The sequence below is a fragment of the Sciurus carolinensis genome, chromosome 16, assembly GCF_902686445.1.
Source record: "Sciurus carolinensis chromosome 16, mSciCar1.2, whole genome shotgun sequence".
In the NCBI taxonomy this organism is placed as follows: domain Eukaryota; kingdom Metazoa; phylum Chordata; class Mammalia; order Rodentia; family Sciuridae; genus Sciurus; species Sciurus carolinensis.
The window spans coordinates 16,290,880-16,312,717 of NC_062228.1; the positions used below are offsets into that span (position 1 = coordinate 16,290,880).

The 21,838-nt window shown below is 36.9% G+C and overlaps 1 protein-coding gene across 1 annotated transcript in view; it reads right to left on the minus strand.

The window, feature by feature from the left end:
- Nucleotides 1-21,838, minus strand: part of Tango6 (transport and golgi organization 6 homolog) — a 171,538-nt gene that overhangs the window by 111,850 nt on the left and 37,850 nt on the right. Inside the window, 6 exon segments of the mRNA XM_047530021.1 lie at nucleotides 1,036-1,049; nucleotides 1,052-1,169; nucleotides 10,112-10,303; nucleotides 12,140-12,272; nucleotides 17,221-17,397; nucleotides 18,825-18,937. Coding sequence (XP_047385977.1) covers nucleotides 1,036-1,049; nucleotides 1,052-1,169; nucleotides 10,112-10,303; nucleotides 12,140-12,272; nucleotides 17,221-17,397; nucleotides 18,825-18,937 — 747 coding nt within the window.

Below are 21,838 nucleotides of genomic sequence, written 5' to 3' on the forward strand. Positions count from 1 at the left end.
TTCTTTAATTGGAAGAGTTTCCTCTATCTGTACTACACATATATTCACTCCTATTCATCCTTCAAGTCTGAGCTTAGTAGAGACCTTCTCAACCTTGTTAGATGTTTATGTTCTCTCCACTTCTCTTCTGATGCACTTCCTTCAATTCTAAGTGTATGTGTGTCTGTATGTGTGTGCATGTGTATGTGTGTATTTTTTGTACTGTGGATTGAACCCAGGGAAACTGAGCTATATCCCCAGTCTTTTTCATTTGAGACAGGGTCTCACTAAGTTGCTGAGGCTGGCATCAAACTTGCGATCCTCTTTCCTCAGCCTCCTGAATCACTGGATTACAGGTATGCAACTGCCACCCCGGGCTTTAAGCATCTTTTTAAAACAGTCGTTTAGCACCTGATGCCCTTATTGGACTGTAGTGTCATGAGAGTAGAGGCCATGTCTGTCTTGTCCAATGCTATATTCCCAGCCCCTTAGTTCAGTATCTGACATATGGCAAGGATACAATAAAATAATGTTTGAATGAATAATTAAAAATTATAAATTAAACATGTAAAGATATATAATTAAAAGAGGTTGAAAACAAACCTTTAACATGCTACATGACAGAGGTTTGAACAATGGATCTTGGGCTAAAATGGAGTTGGTCACAATAGCTACAGTCCTAGGAACTAGGAGGTTACTAAACACTTCCAACTGACTTTGATGGTAGGAACAATAGCTGAGCTTTGAGGAATGAGGGCCAGAAAATTTAGTATTTGTTCTGAATGCAAATACTAGATGTAAAACACTATGCTAGATGTTTCCAAAGCAAGCATCTACCATGTGTAAATGGACAGTGAATTTATTCAGGTAACAGGGTGGAAGTGGTCTTTTCCCTTATCTCTACTTTAGAGAGAATTCTTGTTAACGACCTAACTTGTTCATCTGATTCTCATAGATACAATATCTACTCATATTTTCAAAAAAGGTATGGAAGGGAAGCAGCAAGGATTTTATGTTCCTTTTCCTCCATGAGTTTGGCTCATGTCTACAACTCACCTGAACAGCTCCTCTAGCATGACAGCCACCAGCCCCATGGACATGCTCAGTGTCTGTGGACTCCACAGGCTCTCTGCCTCATGAATCAGGCTTGCACATGCTATCTGCAGTGTCGCTGCTACAAAGTCTACTACCTACCAAAAATGGAAATTAGAATTAGTGTGAAGTTAAAAAAAACCCAAAACCTCAAATTATTCCTATGTTTGAGTTTGATTGTCTTTTTTACATTTACTAGTTTATTTTAAAAGACAGTTCAAAAAATACAGAAGACAACCAGATGAAGAGACAGGACAAGGCATGGGGCATGGGGTTGAAAAGATTCTACAACTTCTCTGAGCTAGTCACCTCCTAGCACCTCCTCCTGTTCAGCCACCCAAAAACTCCTAAGTGTTTTATGGAACAATCTCATTAGTTCTCATATCAACTCTGGAAGGTCATAATATTATCCTCATTATGAAATGAAGAATCTAATATTATAAATGAAGAAATTCATAAATGAAGACTTAATGAGGTGATTTGCTCAAGGCTATAAAGTTACTAAAGGATAAAGCTGTTTTAATATACTATCTACCACCTTTACTTTTTATGAATTTTTGCCAGGAAAATAAAGATAATTCACGAATTAACTCAAAATAGATCACAAAATTGAATGTCAAATGCAAAAATATCAAACTGCTAGAAGATAGGAAAAAATCCTAGATGACTCAAGGTTGGGGGATGAATTTTTGAGACACAACACAAAGGCACAATCCAGGAAAAAAAAAAAAAAGTGATCAGCTAACTCATTAAAAACAAAATAAACAAACAAAAAACAAACAAAACTGCCTGTGAAAGATCGGTTAGAGACTACAACGACTGGGAGGAAATACATGTAAAATACCTCTGATTGAGGGACTATTAACTAAAATACTTGAAGAACTCTTAAAACTCAACAATAGGAAAACAAACAACCTGACTGCAAAAGACCAGAACTGTCTTTTTACCAAAAGACCTCTAAATCCTCACCAAAGAAGACAAACAGGGTGACAAAAAAACATGAAAATATGTGCACATCCAATGTCCTCAAAGAAATGCAAACTAAAACATCAGTGAGACACTACTATACACCTATTAGAACAGTCAAATCCAGAACACTGACAATATCAATGGCTGCTGAGGATGTGGAGAAACAGTTGAAACTTTCACTGTTGGTGGGAATGTAAAACAGTACAGCAACTTTGGAAGACAGTTGGCAGTTTTTGCAAAACTAAATAGATTAGCATGGTAGCATGCTCCTGTGGTCCCAGCTACTCAGGAGGCTAGGGCAGGAAGAACACTTGAGCCCAGGGTTTTGGGGAGTCTGGACAACATAATGAGACTTCATCTCTTAAAACACAAGCCAAAAACAAAACAAACAAAACAAAAACACACTAGATATACTTTTGCCATATAATTCAGGCATTGCACTCAATATTTACCAAAAGGAGTTGAAAACTTATGTCTGTCCACACAAAAACCCACGCATGGTTGTTATAGCAGTTCTAGTCAGAATTGCTAAAACTGGAAAATAATCAAGGTTTCCTTCATAAAGTGAATGCATATGGTACACTGAGACAATGGAAGACTATTTAGTACTAAAAACTGACTATCAAGTCATGAAAAGACATGGAGGAAACATAAATGCATATGTGAAAGAAGCCTATCTGAAAGGGCTACATACTGTGTGATTCCAACTCTATAATATTTAGGAAAAGGAAAAACTATCAAGACAGTAAAAAGACAATGATTGCCAAAGATTAGGAGAGAGGGAGAGATGAATAAGTGGAACACAGAGGATTTTAGGACACTAAAACTATTCTGTAGGATACTATTATGGTAGAAACATTTTGTCCAAATTCATAAACTATAAACACCCAGAGACACCTAATGCAAACTATGAACTCTGGACAATAATGATGTGTTAATGCAGATTCATCAACTGCAACAAAGAGGACTTGGAATGTAACTGTTGACTGAGTGCTTGCCTAGCACATGGAAGACCCTGGGTTTGATCTCCAGTATTGCACAAACAAAAACAAACAAAAAACCACTACAGGGCTGGGGAGATAGTTCAGTTGGTAGAGTGCTTGCCTCGCAAGCACAAGCCCTGAGTTCAATTCCCAGTACCGCAAAAAAACAAACAAACAACAACAACAAAAAAAAACACTACAGCAAAGGTAGCACTCGGGTGGAGGATGGCAATGAAGGGGAAGGCTATCTAACTCGTGGGCATAGGGGATAAGTGAGAAACCTCATGAGAAACTTCAGTACTTCTGCTCAATTTTCTTGTGAACCTAAAACTACTTTAAAAAAACTACATTTATAAAAAATGATTTGTTACTTTCTAACCATTTCAGAGGGTCTCCTAAGGAGTTTTTCTCCCTTAGGGATATTTTTCCCCACATTTGACAGTTTAATTTTAGTAAGTAAAGGAGGGAGGGAAGAGATATTTAATTTTATCTAGAAGCCAGTATCCTCAAATAATCTGTACAAATGATCTAGATTTATTTTTAAGTATCAAATATTTTTAAATTCCAGCTACTTTGGGGGCTGAGGCAGGAGGATCACAAGTTCAAGGCCAGCCTGTGCAATTTAGTAAAACCCTGTCCCAAAATGAAAAGGGCTGGTGCAGCAGCATACGCCCATAATCCCAGCAATTTGGGAGGCTGAGACAGGAGGATTGTAAATTCAAGGTCAGCCCCAGCAACTTATGGAGGCCCTACACAATTCAGCAAGACCTTGTCTCAAAATAAAAAGGGCTGGAGATATAGCTCAGTAGTAAAGTGACCTGGGGTTAAATCCCCAGTACCAAAAATAAACAAATAAGGCTGTGGATGTAGCTCAGTGGTAGAGTGCCACTGGAATCAATCCCTACTACTATAAAAAAAGAAAAATTAAAGGCTTAAGATTGTTCACATAGAAGATTTAATATAGCATTTGACTAACAACTAAGCTTTAACTAGAATTAATTTGGTCAGCAGCATTTTAACTGAACTTGGATTAATCACCTCAAGAAGAAACACCTTTGAATAAAGGATAAAGGCCAGCAGACACACATGCACACATGCCTATTTAGGATTAATGGCTCAAAAAGGAGATATTTTGAAAATGGGAAGGCTGAGATAGGTCATAATAAGCCTCTAAATACCATGCAAGCTTGCATGTTTAACTATCTCGACAAATCACATGCTGTGCTAGAATCTTTATTGCAAGCCTAAAGTCAGGAGAATGACCTGTTAACACTTGTCTTTTGGAGCAAAGCAGGAAACTAGAAAGAATATTTAAAACTTCCACTTACTGAAAAGAACAATACTGGTTATAGCAATTTTCACCATCCTCTCCAGCCAGAAGACTTCATTGATACTTGAAATTAGGGACACCAGTCCTTTCCGGAGAAACTGTTTCTACCATCTTAGCCTACCTATTTTGCCTCAGAGAGTTTTCAAAAGTATTCCTTGTTTATATTAGCTTCTATATCAGCAGAAGTACTGTGAAGTCACTAAAATAGAATTATCTAGCCTTCCAACTTTTTCTAGGTTCCTTTCCACAATAAATATATTTTTAAAAGGATGTGAAACAAGTACAATGATCCTGTTTTTGAGAAAGAAACTTTCAGGGCTGGGGGTGTAGCTCAGTGGTAGAGTACTTGCAAAGTAGGTACAAGGCCCTAGGTTCCATCTCCAGCACTGCAAAAAAAAAAAAAAAAAAAAAAAGGAAAAAGGAAAAGAAACTTTGTTTGTATTCTTATAAACAAAACAAAAAACTGGTCACTGTTAACTGTAAAATGATGGCCAGCTATTATGTACTATCATCTATGAAATACCTTTTCCCTCAAACTTTGTTCTTGTAACACCAAAACCACTGTACTTATTTGGACAGCAGCTCCTCCCCCTATACCCATGTCTGTGATTCTGGTAGGGTTGCCAGTCACAAGAATAGATATGTGACTGAAGCCTGTTCTAGAATTTATGTATGTTGCAAAGAGCGGGGAGAGACTTTTACATTTTACTTAAAACTTTTATAAAGGTACACAATTTTATTTTTTATTTTATTTTATTTTTTTGCGGTACTGGGGATTGAACTCAGGGCCTTGTGCTTGCGAGGCAAGCACTCTACCAGCTGAGCTATCTCCCCAGCCCAAGGTACACAATTTTAAAAGGCAAAAATGCCTGAACGTTTATAGTGAAAAATGGCTGTGCCCTACCTCATTTCTCCCCATTTGATTCCGGCTCTATATAGAGGCAACTTTTAATTATTCAGCTGTTTAATAACATTAAGTATTCACTATCTACCAGCACCATTCTAAACACATTCCAGGTATTAACTCATTTACTCCTCTTAATGACCCTCCGGGGATGCATAAACTTGCTCCCCAAATGCTGACAACGAATGGAAGGGCGCTGAGGCCTCCTTGCTGAGTCTGTAGCCCTCCTCATAAGCCTCCTGTTTTTCAGTTTGCCGCACCCACCCAAGTCCAGAGTGCCCCAAGTACAACATCTTTCGAGAATAAACCTTTGGCTTTTCACTGGGGAGATAAAAGGAAGAGAGTTGGAAAAGTTTCAGGAAAAAAGGGGTCTCCTGAATCCTATACAGCCAGTCAAACTGTGTTGGGCTGTATATTCTGTTCCACATTTACAGCTTCTCTGGTGCCTCCAGTTCTCCCACAGCTCTGCAGTGTTCCTTTTATTCCTTTTCTTTTCCTTAAAAAAAAAAAATCTTAACAGTCTTATAGACTTCTTGATTTCTCTCCATGCAGACATTTAGCTTTCCAATTTCTCAAGTTCCTATATCAGCTACTATTTTCAAGTTTCCAGGTTGTTATTCTCTTTTAGCTGCTGTCTCTTCTCTACTCTGTTGGTCTCTTGGTTTCTAGACAGAGTGGGTAAACACATGCGTTCAATACATTGTCTTCAACCAGAAGCCCCTACTTTTTATATAATGCACTTCCATGTTGTTTAAATGTTTTTACAAAGAGCATGTGTTACTTATGTCAAAAAAAAATTAACATCTGAAAAAGGAAAAAAAAAAAAGCCACATAGAAGCACTTCTACTTTGCTGATTGAAGTAATGCCATTATAGTGAGGAACAAGTAATGGCAGTTTTCTAAAGGACAGAAAAAAGGGAATCTTGCTCAGTTCACAACAATGATGCTGGCCTTCTTGCTGACCCACCACATTCTGGGCATGCTCCCTCTATCTAAAAAACACTCTCACACTATGGATCTCAACAACCCCCTCCTTCCCTGCCTTTAGGTTTTTGCTAAAAGGCACTTCCTCAGTGTTGCTGTCCATGACCACCTATTTACCACACTCCTCTTAACATCCCTCTTTCTTGGTTTGTTTTTCTCTCTAGAAATTCCCATCATCCAGCACACTATGTATTTTTGCATTCTTATGCATCGTATCTCTCCCCCATATGAATATCAGCTCCAAGAAAGCATGTTTTGTTCACACTGCGTACTTGGTACCTAGTAGAGTATGTGGCCCTCCACACATAGTGTGGAATGGAAGAACTTGGGAGTTGAAGCAGGGTCCTGATTAGGACAAAGACCACAGCATTCCACATTCCTCTCAGTACCTCACACATATAATGTATCATCTTCCAATATATTCTACTGAATAATTAATCTTTTATCCAGGCATCTCTTCAACATGCATTTCTAACAGATAAGGATATTTGTTTTGTATGTAACTACTACACCATGATTATACCTAAAAAGAATTCCTTAATATCTCCTGATACCTGATCCATGACTGTAACAATACTTCTACAATAATACTTCTTACAATGAATTTGTTTAAATTAAGGTTTCACTCCTTTCTTATGCCATTTATTTAAGAACTGAACCACCCTTATTGTAGAATTTTCCACATTCTGGAGTTGGCCAATTGCTTCCCTGGATCCTCCAGTCCTTGCATTTTCTTGGTTAGATTCAGTTTCAAGTTTTAAGTTTTTGATTTTTGGATAAGCATACTTCCCAAGTGGTGCCGCATACTTCCTACTGCATTACAAGAGGAGGTATGTATGATCTGCTTGTCTACCTATGACAATGGGCAATCAGCCAAGTCAGGCTAAAATATTTAGAGGGATTTATGCTGTTATCTGCACTTAAATATACCAAAAGTAAGATGGGTATAGGGACATACACATGGATAACTATGTGATAAAGCAAGTATAATAAAATACTAATGGCAATATCTTGATAGGTAGGTGGGTATACAGGTATTCACTGTAAAATTCTTTCAATAAATAAATATTCCTCATTAATATGACAAAGTTAATTTATGTTAAACAAGAATAAAATAATTTCAAAAATTATCTCAAATTTGAAAATTTTCATAATAATATGTTGGGGGAATTTTCAGTTGCTTTGAGTGTTTTTGGCTTAACACATTCATTATACAGTACACTGTTGACAGTTCATCTAACAATTTTGGCAGACATCTATGACTGTTACCTAGGTTCATTATCTCACTAGACGGTTGCAAAATATAATTTTTTACTTCTCACTTTGAATTTCTTGACTGTGATTATCCTATAAAGAAAAGTTTTCCTTTACTGACTATTAGATTACACGGAAGTATAGTTCCTCTAGGAAAGGTGACACAGTACTTTATTCTCTCTCTTTATTTATCAATTTGGAAAATAGTCAATGCTCTACCAATCTTCAAAGATGTGCTGTAAGGGGTTTTGCTCACATTTTCATATCTTTTATGTACCTTAATTTATTGCAGACATTATTCTTTTTAATGCTATAATTGTCCTATCTATGGCCAATGGGAAACCTTTCACGTCGACTGCTGAGTGTACTGACATGACGCCATCAATCTGATAGCTTCCTTGCATTTGCGCACAAGAAGATGCCTTGAAACTTATAATGTATTACTCCTACTCCAGACCTCTAATCCAGACCTCAACTCAACCTTATTCCAAAGCACTTCAAGCAAGCCAGACACAGTGGCACACACCTATAATCTCAGTTGCTTGGGAGGCCGAGGCAGGAGATTCATGAGTTCAAGGCCCACTTGGGCAATATAACAAGATGCTCTTTTCAAAACAAAAAACCAAGCAGGTTTTGAGTTCTTTTAGAAAATGGTATTTCAAGTCAGGCATAGGGGCACACACTTGTAATCCGGGAGACTCAGGAGGCTGAAGCAGGAGGATCACAAATTCAAGGTCAGCCTCAGCAACTCAGTGATATTCCATCTCAAAAAATAGAAGAAAAGGACTGGGGATGTACTCAGTGGTAGAGATCAAAAGAAAATGGCATTTCAAAATGGTACTAAGAATGCTTATTGCTAATAGGTTGTCATTGCTTCTTGGCACTGTTGGTGGACCATGCTAGGAAATACCTATTTTTTAAAAAAGAGAAAAATTAGTCATGAGTTCATACTAATACTTCTAACTAAGGTTTTTATTCTAGTTCTTTGATTTCATATTTACATTTTTTCTTATGCTAAAAGTCTTGATTCTTAATTATATCAACAGTTACTTGGAACTTATTTTCTTTATCCATGTGTTTAAAATAACATACCAATATTATCAGTAGCAATAAGATTATTAAATTCAGTTTAATATTTCCTTGTGTTTCCTTTTGTTCTAATACACACATTTACCTTAGCTACAGGATAATCTAATGGGACAAATAATTTTGTACCAGTCCAACACCATTGTTCCTTAATTAGGGGTAAAGGCAGATAAGTGTAAAAGCTCAAGTCATATCAGTTTTTAGGCCATTTCCCCTTCCAACTAGCATCCTGAGACAAAAACACAAGGTCTGGATGAAAGAGTCTTCAGGGAACAGATATAAACACAGGAGAAACAAATCAACCTACTGAGTAACATGGGGTCAGTGAACTGAAGGAATAAGAGGCCAGGAAAGAAATCATGAACATAATTTTCATTAAACAGGCAAGATAGGTCAGAGCTGACAGGCAGCTGCAAATTTTCTCAGCAGGAGCTATAGCGAAATGCTGCTTAGCAACACCCGAAGCAGATGACAATGAAGGCCATACAAAGAGCTAGAGAATCAGATTTAAGCGTGACATACTGTCTCACAACCGACTATACACCAACCAGAGAACAATTAATTCTCATAAAGTATTAAAGATGGTGAATGCATTCCCTATGCCATATTACTTTTATTTCCTATTTTTTATACAGGTAGTAAAAATAATGTCTAAGCCAATAAAATTCAGCACTGACTCATAAATAAAGGTGTAACTACTCTGAAAGCATTTTTTTTTAAACATCTTAAAATTTCACAGGGTGTTGTAGAGATAAGTTGTCAGCTAAAGTGTCTATGAAATTTTTAAAGTGATTATACTAGTAATTTTTTTTTCAAATTTGTGTTTTTTAAAATATTTTTTTAGTTGTAGATGGACATAATACCTTTATTTTATTTATTTTTATGTGGTGCTGAGGATTGAACCCAGTGCCTCACATGTATTAAGCAAGTGCTGTACCACTGAGCTACAACCCCCAGCCCTCAAATTTGAGTTTTCAATCATTTTCAACTTCTGATACACATGAAGTTTTAAAAAAATAAAAACACTCAGGCTCTCATGCAGATGTGCTAAATCAAAATCTCTAAAAGGTGGCCAGGTATCAATATTTTGAAAAAGATTCCAGATAACTTTATTTGTACTCAAAGTTGAAAACCACTGTGATATAACATATCAATATATAAAACAGTTCTCAAAGTTTTATGTACATGAGAATCAACTCAGAAGCTTGTTAAACAGGTGAATTCCCAGGACCTAAGAAAGTTTTAGATTCAGTTGGCCTAGTGTGGGGTCAGTATTTGCATGTTTAACCAGAATTCCAGGAAATGCTGACACAGGTGTCATCAACTGATATTCTAAGCAACATTTTTTGAACTATTTTTTTTTTTTTTGTGGTACTGGGGATCAAACTCAGGGCCTTGTGCTTGCAAGGCAAGCACTCTACCAGCTGAGCTATCTCCCCAGCCCCATTTTTTTTTTTTTTTTTAAGAATGTAAAGAAACCAAAATAGACTAATACCACCAGGCTGGATCCAAAATATGGCAGCCACTGACCTGAGTGATGTTTGTGAATATCTGCTCAGACATTCTCTCACACAGGAGAGCCAGTAGCTGCAGGACCAGCAGCTTCCGCTCCTGGCCTTCCACAAGAATTGCGTGGTATTGCTCTAATTCCAAAAGACTTTTGCTGGAGGAAGGTTTAGGTTTTAACTCTGCTTCACTTTCCACAGCCAGATGAGTCAACTCCTGGAAGCATGGGAGGAAAGTAAAAGTCAGCAGAATTAAGAGCTTTGCAAACAGCTAGAAACCTGTTTGAAATGCATATAGTACACATGCAATGTGTTATAAATAGCATTATTTATAACACACAAAAATTGGAGACAACTTATATGTCCGGTATGAGAATAGTGATATATTTATTATGTCACAACAGTTATAATAAATGAACTAGGTTATCATCAACATAGAACCCAAAGATACTAATGAGTGAAAAAAATGTAAGTTGCATAATAATAAGCACGATGATACCATGTATATGAAATTTTAAATTTTCCTAATAAAAATATACACACATACTTCTTACTTTATCAGTATTTTCATGATCTCTTCCACTAGCCTTCCTTGAATTGAGCCCTCAGACCACATAATTTCCCTAAGGTCCTTTCAGAGGCCATTAGATGCCCTTCCTTTAATATATTCAGAACTCAGTTGGGAGCAGTGACGCATACCTTTAATCCCAGGCAAGGGAGGTTGAGGCAAGTTCAAGGTTAGCCTGAACAACTTAGCAAGCCCCTTTCTATAAAACCAAAACCAAAACCAAAAACAAAAACAAAACAAAAGAGGACTGGGGGTTATAGCTCAGTAGTAGAGCACCCCTGGGTTCAATCCCCAGTAACACACACACACACACACACACACACACACACACACTTAGAACTAAACTTCTACTAATGGATAATTAATGATATGGGTTTTATAAGCTTTTACCTACCTGTCTACATTGTAAATTTCCTTGGGTAGGGAAATCCTTAAGTTCCCTAACAATCAGCATTTTATCACAATAATTGACAGCTTACAGCAGTAGTGCTCAACTGTGCCTGAGCAATTTTGCTCCTCAGGGGACATTTTGCAATGTCTGAGGGACATATTTGGTTGTTATAATTGGAGGGTAATACAGGCATTTAGTGGGTATAGGTCATGGATGCTGTTAAATATTCTACAATGCACAAGACAACTCCACACAAGAAAAAAATTATCTGGCCCAAAATGTCAAGCATGCTAAGGTGGAGTAAAACTGGTTTAGAGAAAAGCCTTTTGTTTTGTAAGAAAAAAAATTAAAAAGCATACAATTGAGCACACATCTCCTGGGAATGCTGTTTAGATTGAGTGGCTGGGTGTGGGGATGGATGTGAATATGGGAGGTAAAAAAGTACCAAAAAAAGAGTCTCTTATTTCAAATTCTAGAAATGTTAGTCCTGATTTTCTTCTTGCATTCTCATACACCCATAGAGATCTTAAACTCCACAGACGTTATCTTAACACAGACACCTTCTTTATGGAAATAGTGGAGAAAGCAAAGCTAGATGTCACTGGCTGGTGATTATCAGACAGTGATAACATTATGAGGTACCTGCTGCCACTGCAGATGAAGGCAAAAGGAAGCACAACTTCTGCACTAAGAAACAAACCCAGAAGAGGTTTCAAGTGCCTACAGAGTGAAATGAAGGAGGCACAACTGCTAAATCTCCCTTCCAAATACCCAGAAAGGATAAGGGATTTACTCTGCAGCTGTAAAACCCGCTATTAACTTCAAAAGAGTTCTTACTGTCAACACAGAGTAAAGATTAACCCTTTCATAGATTAATAATTTTGCTTTGTTCATCTCTAACATTTCAGTGCAGACCACCTTGGAAAGTAGTTAGATCACATTACTACTGTTACACTTAGGTATGTGGTCTGTTCATTTTCCCTAAAGTGGGACCTAAATTTGAGGATCTAAAATTATGAATGTCTTGAAAATTCAAACGGACTCCTGGAACTACCTCAGAATAAAACTTACCAAGTCCTATATGGAATTCTTACCTTCAAGCAGAAGATGAAGAAGTCTCCTGCCAAACCACACTCCTGGCAATGGGACAGCAAGTCCCCAAGATGCTCCACCTGACTCTGCTCTGAGGACAGTTTCTGGTACAGGACTTCATCTTCATCTTCATCACTGCAATGCAGAGCAAGATTTATCTTGGCAGTGTCATGCAGAGATACTATCTTTTGAATCCTCATAATAATCTTCTAAAGTAACATGTTATTTCCATATAGTTAATCATTAGAAAGATCTCAAAAATTTCATTTAACTTAGTTTCCTATTTCTCCATGCTGACAAAACATGAAGTATTTATTCTCAGAAACCAGGTTTTTTTATGTCCTATATCCTATATGTTCATTTGCTAAAATAGGAAAACATTCATGAAGGAAGTGGCTTTTAAGATGAATGTTGAAGAATTACAATTATTTCATAAGCTGCCAAAGCAAGGAGGAATTAAAGTATAAGTTGTACTCAGATATTCTGGTTCTTGGGAAAGAATGGAGAAAGATCAAAGAGGGACTTAGAAGTCATTTAGAAGAAGTTTGACTTTATATGATGAACCACTGAAAAGTTATGGATAATGGGAAAAGACATAATCATCAAGGTAGGAGATGCAGTCAATCTCAACTCATATGAATCAATGGATTGAGATAAGAAAATGTATAAAAGTTCAGAAAAATGAGCAAGGGAGTGGGCTGGGGGCTGTGGCACACACGTATAATCAATCCCAGTGGCTTGGGAGGCTGAGGCAGGAGGATTGTGAGTTCAAAGGTGGTCTCAGCAATTTAGTGAGGCCCTAAGCAATTCAATGAGACCTTGTCTCCAAATAAAATATTTACAAATGGCTGGGAATGTGGCTCAGTGGTTGAGTATCAATCCCTAGTACCAAAAAAGTTCAGAAAAATAAGTAGATCAAATATGATTGCCAACTAATAAAATTTGGTTGAGTTTCTAAAAAGAATTTTATGCTCATGCATAAAATTTTAAGACACTTCTTGTGAAGTATGGTGGATTTTGGTTTTAATTCACCCAATAAATGAAAAGACCAAGAATTGATATTATTGTACCATGTCATGTAAAAAAAAAGTACAAAGGTACAGAAGATTCACAAAACAAACACTAAAATAATAAAAATAGCAAATAGGATAGTGGTTGATTTTTGTTTTTTTATGCATTTTTGTATTATACAAAGAATATGTTATTTTTGTGAACAGAGAAGGAACCAATTTTTTTTCATACTAAATTGAGAAAAAAATGGCAGATGTTGCTCTACCTCACTGAAAAGCACAATAGTTAATTTGGGCAACCATCACCTTAGGTAGGTTATCTTAATTTGCCAGCTCACAAATAACATGGCCTTCATGCTCCTATAGCAGAATGAATAACTTATACATTTAGCTTTGGTTTATTTCTATATTACCCCAGAATCCTTCATATCAATCATGTTTTCTCCATCACATCTATGCCAGTAGAAAAGTTAAAATGGACAAATATTATTTCCAAGATTCTGTGAACCATCCTGATGGTCAAAAAGAAGTACTATATTTAGCAGGGCATGGTAGTGCCTGCCTATAATCCCATAGGCTCAGAAGGTTGATTCAGAAGGATCCGAAGTTCAAGGCCAGCCTCAGCAATTTAGTGAAGCTCTGTCCCAAAACAAAAAATGAAAAGGACTGAGGATGTGGCTCAGTAGTTAAGCATCCTTGTTATTTAAAAAAAAAAAAATACAATATTCATATATATATATATATATATTTTAATTTTTTAGTTGTAGATAGACACAATACCTTTATTTTATTTATTTTTAAGTGGTGCTGAGGATCAAACCCAGTGCCTCACGCATGCTAGGCAAGAGTTCTACCACTGAGCCACAATCACAGCCCCCAATATTCATATATTCTTAAAGAGATATGACAATTAGCTTAAGAAGCACTATTTTAGTCATTCTTAGAATGTGAACAATATAGAATCAATTCAAAATAGTGAGACTTAGTTATAGAAAGTAAAAATTTTGGATCCAAAGAACATGAAATCAAAGACGCTCAGATAAAGTTTCTATAGTCTTTTTTTTTTTTTTTTAAAGCAGGGTCTCACTATACTGCCCAGGTTGTCTCAAACTCATGGGCTCAAGTGATTCACATGCCTCAGCCTCCTAAGTAGCTGGGAATATATGCATGTATTATCATGCCCAGCTTATACAAACTTATTGGTAATGCATCCTGGGTGAATGACTGAATGAGAGGTTATTGGTGATACAGACCAAGGTGCCTGAGCCTGCTCCTGGGGGACTAACAACAGAAGCAGGAGCTATAGAGCAAATGACAATCACACATGCACATATATATTCTTATTTCTCTGGTACAGTGACTGTCAACCTTGTGGAAACCCAGATTGCTTTCAAGAATCTAATGAAAGCTGTAGACCTTATCTAGAAAAAAAAATTGTATATAAAATTTATTTATGTGTATACTTTCAAGAGGATTATAGTCCATGCAGAAACCCCAGGTTTAGGAGCTATTGGCTCTGATAGCCTATGAACATTCAATCATTGCCTACTTATTTTTTTCTACCTTGAAGAGAAACTATAGTTTCAATAAGAACTGAATGGTGGAGTAGAATTTTTTTTTTTTTTTTTTTTTTCCTGTGGTGCAGGGGATTGAACTCAGGACCTTATACATGCTGGGCAAGCAATCACTTTACCACTGAGACACATCCCCAGTCCTTTTTTTTTCCTTTTTTGTACTGGGGATTGAACCCAGGTGCACCTTATCACTGAATGATATACCCTAGTACACAAGAACCTTCTATTTTTTATTTTCAAACAGAGACTCCCAAAGTTGCTGAGGGCCTCACTAAGTTGCTGAGGCTGGCCTGTAACTTGAAATCCTCCTGCCTCAGTCTCCTGAGATGGCTGGGATTACATGCATATGTCACTGCATCTGGCTTAGAACTGAGGAGTTTTATATACCTGCACTAAGAAGTGCATCAAAAATTTGTTAAGATAGCCACAAGTTACAACTACTAAGCTAATTACTGCAAAATTCTCTACACCATCACTAAAGTGGTTCCAGGTAAAAATAGTTCCAAAGTATTTTTTAAATAAACATGCCAAATAACTACAGAGATATAGCCACAACAATGTTCATAGCTGCTCAATTCACAATAGCCAGATTGTGGAACCAACCTAGATGCCCCTCAATTGATGAATGGATAAAGAAACTGTGGTGTGTATATATATATATATATATATATATATATATATATATATATATATAACTCAGTCATAAAGAATAATAAAATTATGGCATTTGCAGGCAAATGGATGCAGTTGAAGAATATCATGCTAAGTGAAATAAGCCAATCTCAAAAAACCAAAGGACAAATGATCTTACTGATAAGCGGCTGATGACATATAGGGGGTGGGAAGGGGGCAAGAATGGAGGAAGGAGGGACTCTATAGAGGGATAAGAGGGGTGGGAGGGGCGGGGGGAAGAAAAAAAATAACAGAATGAATAAAAACTATTACCCTAGGTAAATGTATGATTACACAAATTGTATGCCTCTACTTCATGTACAGAGAAACAAGATGTATCCCATTTGTTTACAATAAAAATGAATTTAAAAAAAAGATGAAAATGTGAATAAATAAATAAATAAATAAATATGCCAAATAATTTTACTCTTTCAGTTTTTGGACATTATTATAACCATATACTTACTAATGTTCAACAACTCTCAGTAATCTAGTAGTTTTAGTTTGTTCTGACAATTCTATTTGAAATTTATGTGGTTTTCTATTTTCCTCAAGTCCGTCCTATTGAGAGTATTGAAAGTATTACAGGCGCATGCCTGTAAGTAATCCCAGTGACTCTGGAGCCTGACATAGTAGGATCATAAGTTCAAGGCTAGCCTTGGCAACTTAGTAAGGCCCTATCTCATAATAAAAAACATAAAAAGGGTTGGGGATATAGCTCAATAGTAGAGAACCCCTGGGTCCAATCCCCAGTGCTGGAAAAAAAAAAAAAAAATCAAAACTTTACTAAGTTAACCATGAATATAAAATTAAATTTAAACACTTCAATAAAAAGCAGTACATTGAATGTGACATGAAATCCAGTAGCGGGGTGGGGCTGTCGCTCAGTGGTAGAGTGCTTGCCTAGCATGTGTGAAACACTGAGTTTAATCCTCAGCACCACATAAAAATAAATGAATAAGGGGCTGGGGAGATAGCTCAGTTGGTAAAGTGCTTGCCTTGCAAGTACAGGGCCCTAGGATCGATCTCCAGCACTGCAAAAAAATAAAATAAATAAATAAATAAATAAAGGCATTGTGTCCATCTACAACTAAAAATAATATTAAAAAAAAAAAGAAAAAGAAATCCAGTAGGGGTAGCTGGGCCAGTTAAGTAGTACATGGTCTATTACCTACAGGAACTTCCATTTGAAGGTAATAACATACTTTGAGATCACCCAGAAAGTGAAAATAATTTAAACATACTGGTGGTGCTTGAAGTATAGCTCAGTGGTACAGCGCTTGCCTAGCATATAAGAGGTCCTGGCTTCGATCCCCAGGACCACAAAAATATTTGTCATATGGAGAAATAAATTATCCATTCTACTAAATTTATTAAGTACTTTCTATAAATTCCTATGAGAAACAAGTCCCCATTGTAAAATTACCTCAAAAGATAGCTGTCAGACAATTTTTTCTTAGGAATAGCCTGACTATGAATACACACCATTTTGCAAGTCAGAAATAGAGCAGGATTATTCTGGTGTTAAGGGCGAACATGTGCTGCCCTTTCCTCTGATTAACTAGCAGACTCTGGGAAGTGGGCTTGTTGTGATGCAGTGCTGTGAGGCTCCAGTAAACTGTACTGACTATTAGCTGGCATCTTGGAAAAAAACCTGGAGGATCATTTAAGGCTCACATTTCATTTGGAGATTATAAATAGCAAGCACCTCAGCTACTTGAATTTCTGGTTTCTTTTCTATCAGCGCCCCTCGGTGGCTGAGTCACAGAATGGTCTTTTGGGTAGAATTAAATCTAGAATGGGACAGTAGAGGATGGGCGGACTCACCTAATGGTCTCTTTAACTGTAATCATGATGCCACCTTGGGTGGCAGCTCTAAACTGACAGAGAGAATGGAGAGAGGGTATAGCTTTGTCCAATCCTGCAAATCCTTTTAGGCTAGCAATTGCCTTCCTCCTTTCCAGTTTCTCCAGGATCCATAATAAGATCTCTTGGCAAAATGACCTGGCAGAAAAAGCAGTTATGAATGAGCTTGTCATCTTACTCTAAGCTTCTAACAAGCTTACATAAAAAAGGAAAGTAAGATTGTCAGGTTCCACTGCATTCTAAATGCTGGCACAATCACCTAGTTCAACTGAAAACCAGGAGTGGAAAGTAGGCATCTTGTGAATTTTGGAATGCAAATATCCTGCAATTCAATGAGTGACTGACTAATCCTTGGCTCTGGAGGCAACCCTGATATGCCATGTGAGCTGCATGTGATCTTTTTTTTAACCCCTTTTGGTAATTCCAAGTGTACCACTGCCTTTGGATCAGGCACTTGAATGAAAGCTTACACTGATAAAAACCATCTATTCTCAGGGTGACCAACAGCTGGAGACCAAGGAACAGCATACCAAAATATTGCAATCTCCTCATACCCTTTTATCTGTGTCAATCAACCAAGAGAGGAAGGGAATAAACATTCATATCTTCCTCGGTCAGTCTTTGATAAGGACATTTTAGTGCTGTGAAGACTTAAAGATTTTAAAACTAAAACAAATTATTATATGGACAGTCCTTTGAAACCAAATTCACATTTTCAGAGCTGTCATCATCTACTGCATTCTTACTTCTCACTGTCATTGAGCTATGGGCTACAATGATGTGCTAACTGAAACCCGAAGAACCAGATAGTATGTAAGCTTTGAATAATAAACAGAGTGAGTATCTTCTTTTGCCCCTCATCAACCATGCTAATGATATAGCTACCACTTACTGAGCTTACTATTTGCCAGGGACTGTGCTAAACACTCCAATGCATATTTAGTGTTCATCATAACCCTGTGAAGTAGTACTATTATTGTTTATCAAATTACATATTAGGGAAACACCCAACATCAGAATTCTATAGGACTTTAGAAGGATATATATGAACTCTTACCAGGAAGAAGAAACAATATAAGTGATTGTGAAAATCTAGTTGATACATAATGAGTCCTACTTAAATTTTAATACAGAATATTTTCTGGGTTACTGCATCATCAATACAAAATCCCAGGTTAACTCACAATGTGCTATAGTCACCCAGATTTTCCAAACTCGTTATCTAACTCCCCACAAGGTCATTAGTACCCATCCCTTAGTTCCTCCTTTCTAGACATATAATTGCAGTATTTCTTACTGATCAAACAGTGGCATGTTTATATATGGAAAAAATTTAATCTCCATAGTCTAGGACTGAGGCTGAGGAAAGTCACTCTAAAAATTATATCCACTCCCCCTGAGCTACAAAATTCTTTTTTTTTTTTCTAGGCGAGGAGAATAAAACATTCCCCAAATGTTTTCCTGACTTGTAAAGGAAATAACAAAGTGGTGTAAGTCAAGAATTCCCCACTTATAAACAAATAATATTCTACTCATAAGCAAATAAGGTTTTGCTGCTTATTTACCTTATATGAGACACACTCTCCTTGGTATAACAGTAGAGAGAAAAGAGCACCCCCAGGACTGGAAACAGGGAATCCAGCAACACTGTTAGAGGCTCATTCCCAACCACATACACCTAGGGAAAAGGACATGGTGAGACACACTACAGATGCAAGGCCACAGCAGTAGGAACCAGACACAGACACTTAGCAGGGGTACAGTCTTATCTTAAGCAACACTCTTTTCCTAAGGCACGTGATATTACCCTGAAGGGAATACCTAATATGGTGATGAAACCATTGGAGACAGGCAGATGGGCTGAAACAGAGACTGAACTTGAGCGCCTTTCCACATGTGCAGCTGAAGAAATGTCCAATGAAATGTGTAAATTAACATGTTTTCTGACCTCTTCCTGTTCTAATTTTGGCTACCTCGGAGTTTCCTAATTTCCCTGTTATTCATGTATATACCAATTGACCTTCTGCCAAAGGTCTGCTATTTGGAACCAACAATTACCTGCAAATAGAAAAACTTAAAACTAGACTTAAGGGGCTAGAGATATAACTCAGTGGTAGAACATGTGCTCAGCATGTGCAAGGCCTGGGTTCAATCCCCAGCACCAGAAAAAAACAAAACAAACAAACAAACAAAAACCCTAGATTTCAAATAAAATATAGCTCACTCTAGATTGATCATTCTTTTTTTTGTGTGTGTGGTGCTGGGGATTGAACCCAGGGCTTTGTGCATGTAAGGTAAGCACTCTACCAACTGAGCTACAACCCTAGCCCTAGATTCATCATTCTTAAGATATAACCGCCACACGGGCATGTTCTATTCTCTCCAATTCAATAAATATTCAAAGAAAATATATTGCACCTACAGTTAAGTATGTGAAGATGTTGGTTTTTTTTTTTTAATATTTTTATTAGTTGTTGATAGACCTTTATTTTATAATAATTTACCTATTCATATGTGGTGCTGAGAATCAAACCCAATGCCTCACACATGCTAGGCAAGTGCTCTACCACTGAGCCACAACCCCAGAACCAGGATGTCGGCTTTTAACAAAATTCTGTTATATATTTTAGCTATCCCTTTCAATAAATCTAGCATAAATGCATTAAATTCAACAAACTTTTATTGAACACACATTAGGTTCAAAGTACTGTCTTAGGCACTGCAGTGAATATAAGAATAAGTAAGAGTCATTATCCCTCAGATTGCTTGTAATATAACAAGAAGAATTAAAAAATCAACTCTAATAGTTCAAGGTAGATAATTTAAAGTGTCTAAGGAAGTGAAAAATGCTACCCCAAACTCGAATCAAACACGATAGAGGTTGGGAGTGATTACCACACACGTGTAATCCAAGTTATTCAGGAGGCTGAAGCAGGAGGATTGAGAGTTTGAGGCCAGCCTCGAGCAACTTGGTGAGACCCTGTCTCAAAGTAAAAAATAAAAAGGTTTGGGGATGCAGTTCAGTGGTTAAATACCCCTGGATTCAACCCTAAGTACAGAAAAAAACAAAAAACACAACAGGATTTCAAAATGTAATTCTGTGATAATAAATTATTATCTGATAGTAAGACTGGGCACAGTGACACATGTAATCCTAGTGACTGAGGAGGCTGAGGCAGGAGGATTCGAAATTCAAGGCCAGTCTCAGCAACTTAATAAGACCTTGTCTCAAAATAGAAAATGAAAAGGGCTGGGCATGTAGTCAGTGTCAGAGTAACACCTGGATTCAATGTCCAATACAAAAAAAAAAAAAATTTTTGATAGTATGGACAATGATAATGATGACAAAAAGAGAAAGAAAAGGAACCAACAATGATTGTGTTCTCAGTATATTCCAGAAATATGGTAGGGTTTTTTTGTTTTTTGGGGTTTTGTTTTTGTTTTTGTTTTTTAATGGTACGATTCTTATCTTCCAGGTACTATGCTAGATTCTTTAAAGAGTTCATTAAAATCAACACTCTCCCAAAGTCAGTTTTAGAAGGCCTATTTAAAGATGAGAAAAGGAAAGCTTTGAGAGGCCCTTATTTCTGGAAGGAACACTGAGGTAGAACTCAATGATCTTTATGGGAAACAAAAGGTCATGGAGGCACATGTACAGGCTGGAAAAAAACCTCTGTGCTTTTCATAATTTTTCACATTCCTTAAGCCTCCCCCCCGATTCCTCTGTGGAGCCTGATAACCAAAGAGCCAGTTTCCTGTGCGTGATCTAATCTCTATAAGTCCAACTAAATGAAGTGCCTTGTATGGCAATGTTCAGAAGTAATACACAGACCTAATTATGGTACCAACAGTTACAGGAGGTAAAAGAAGAGATTCCCCCAGATAACAGAAGGCCACGTTGTTTGGTCCTGGATCCTGTGTTCTCTGAGGAAATCTCTGTGGAGTCATCCTTGTTAACCTTCTTTTATCATACAAAAAGAAAAGAAAAGAAAAATCAAAAAGCAAAAAACAAAACAAAACAAAAACAGATGGAGCAAATCTCCATTATTTACTGGTTTGACAGGGTGAAAGTACCTCAAACTTAAACATGACTGAATAAACACATTTCTTGGGGATATATGTTATTACTGATAAATTTCTCTAATTTTTAATATTCTTCTTGTATACTTTTTGGCACTTTCTTACAAGGAATAAGTACTGTTTTATAATAAGAAAAACTATACAGCTATTCATACATATATATTATTTATTTTATATAATGGTTCAGCAAATGTCTACTGAGCATCAGTTACATGCTAGGCATGCCTGTGGTGCTCTGAACACAATAGTGAGCAAAGCCTCTTCAAAGGAGCTTACATTCTAGTGGGGAATAGGCAATAAACAATCACTAGACAACATCAGGTAGAGACAAGTGACACAGGGAAAAATAAAACAGGCTAAAGAAATACTGATGGGGGGAAGAGCCTGTAGAAGGAGAAAGAAAATTTTTAAATATCCTTATCAATTAACCAACTAATATCCATTAAGTTCACAAACAGGAACACAGAAATAGGGTTGTTTTTCTCAAAGTGGAAAGAAT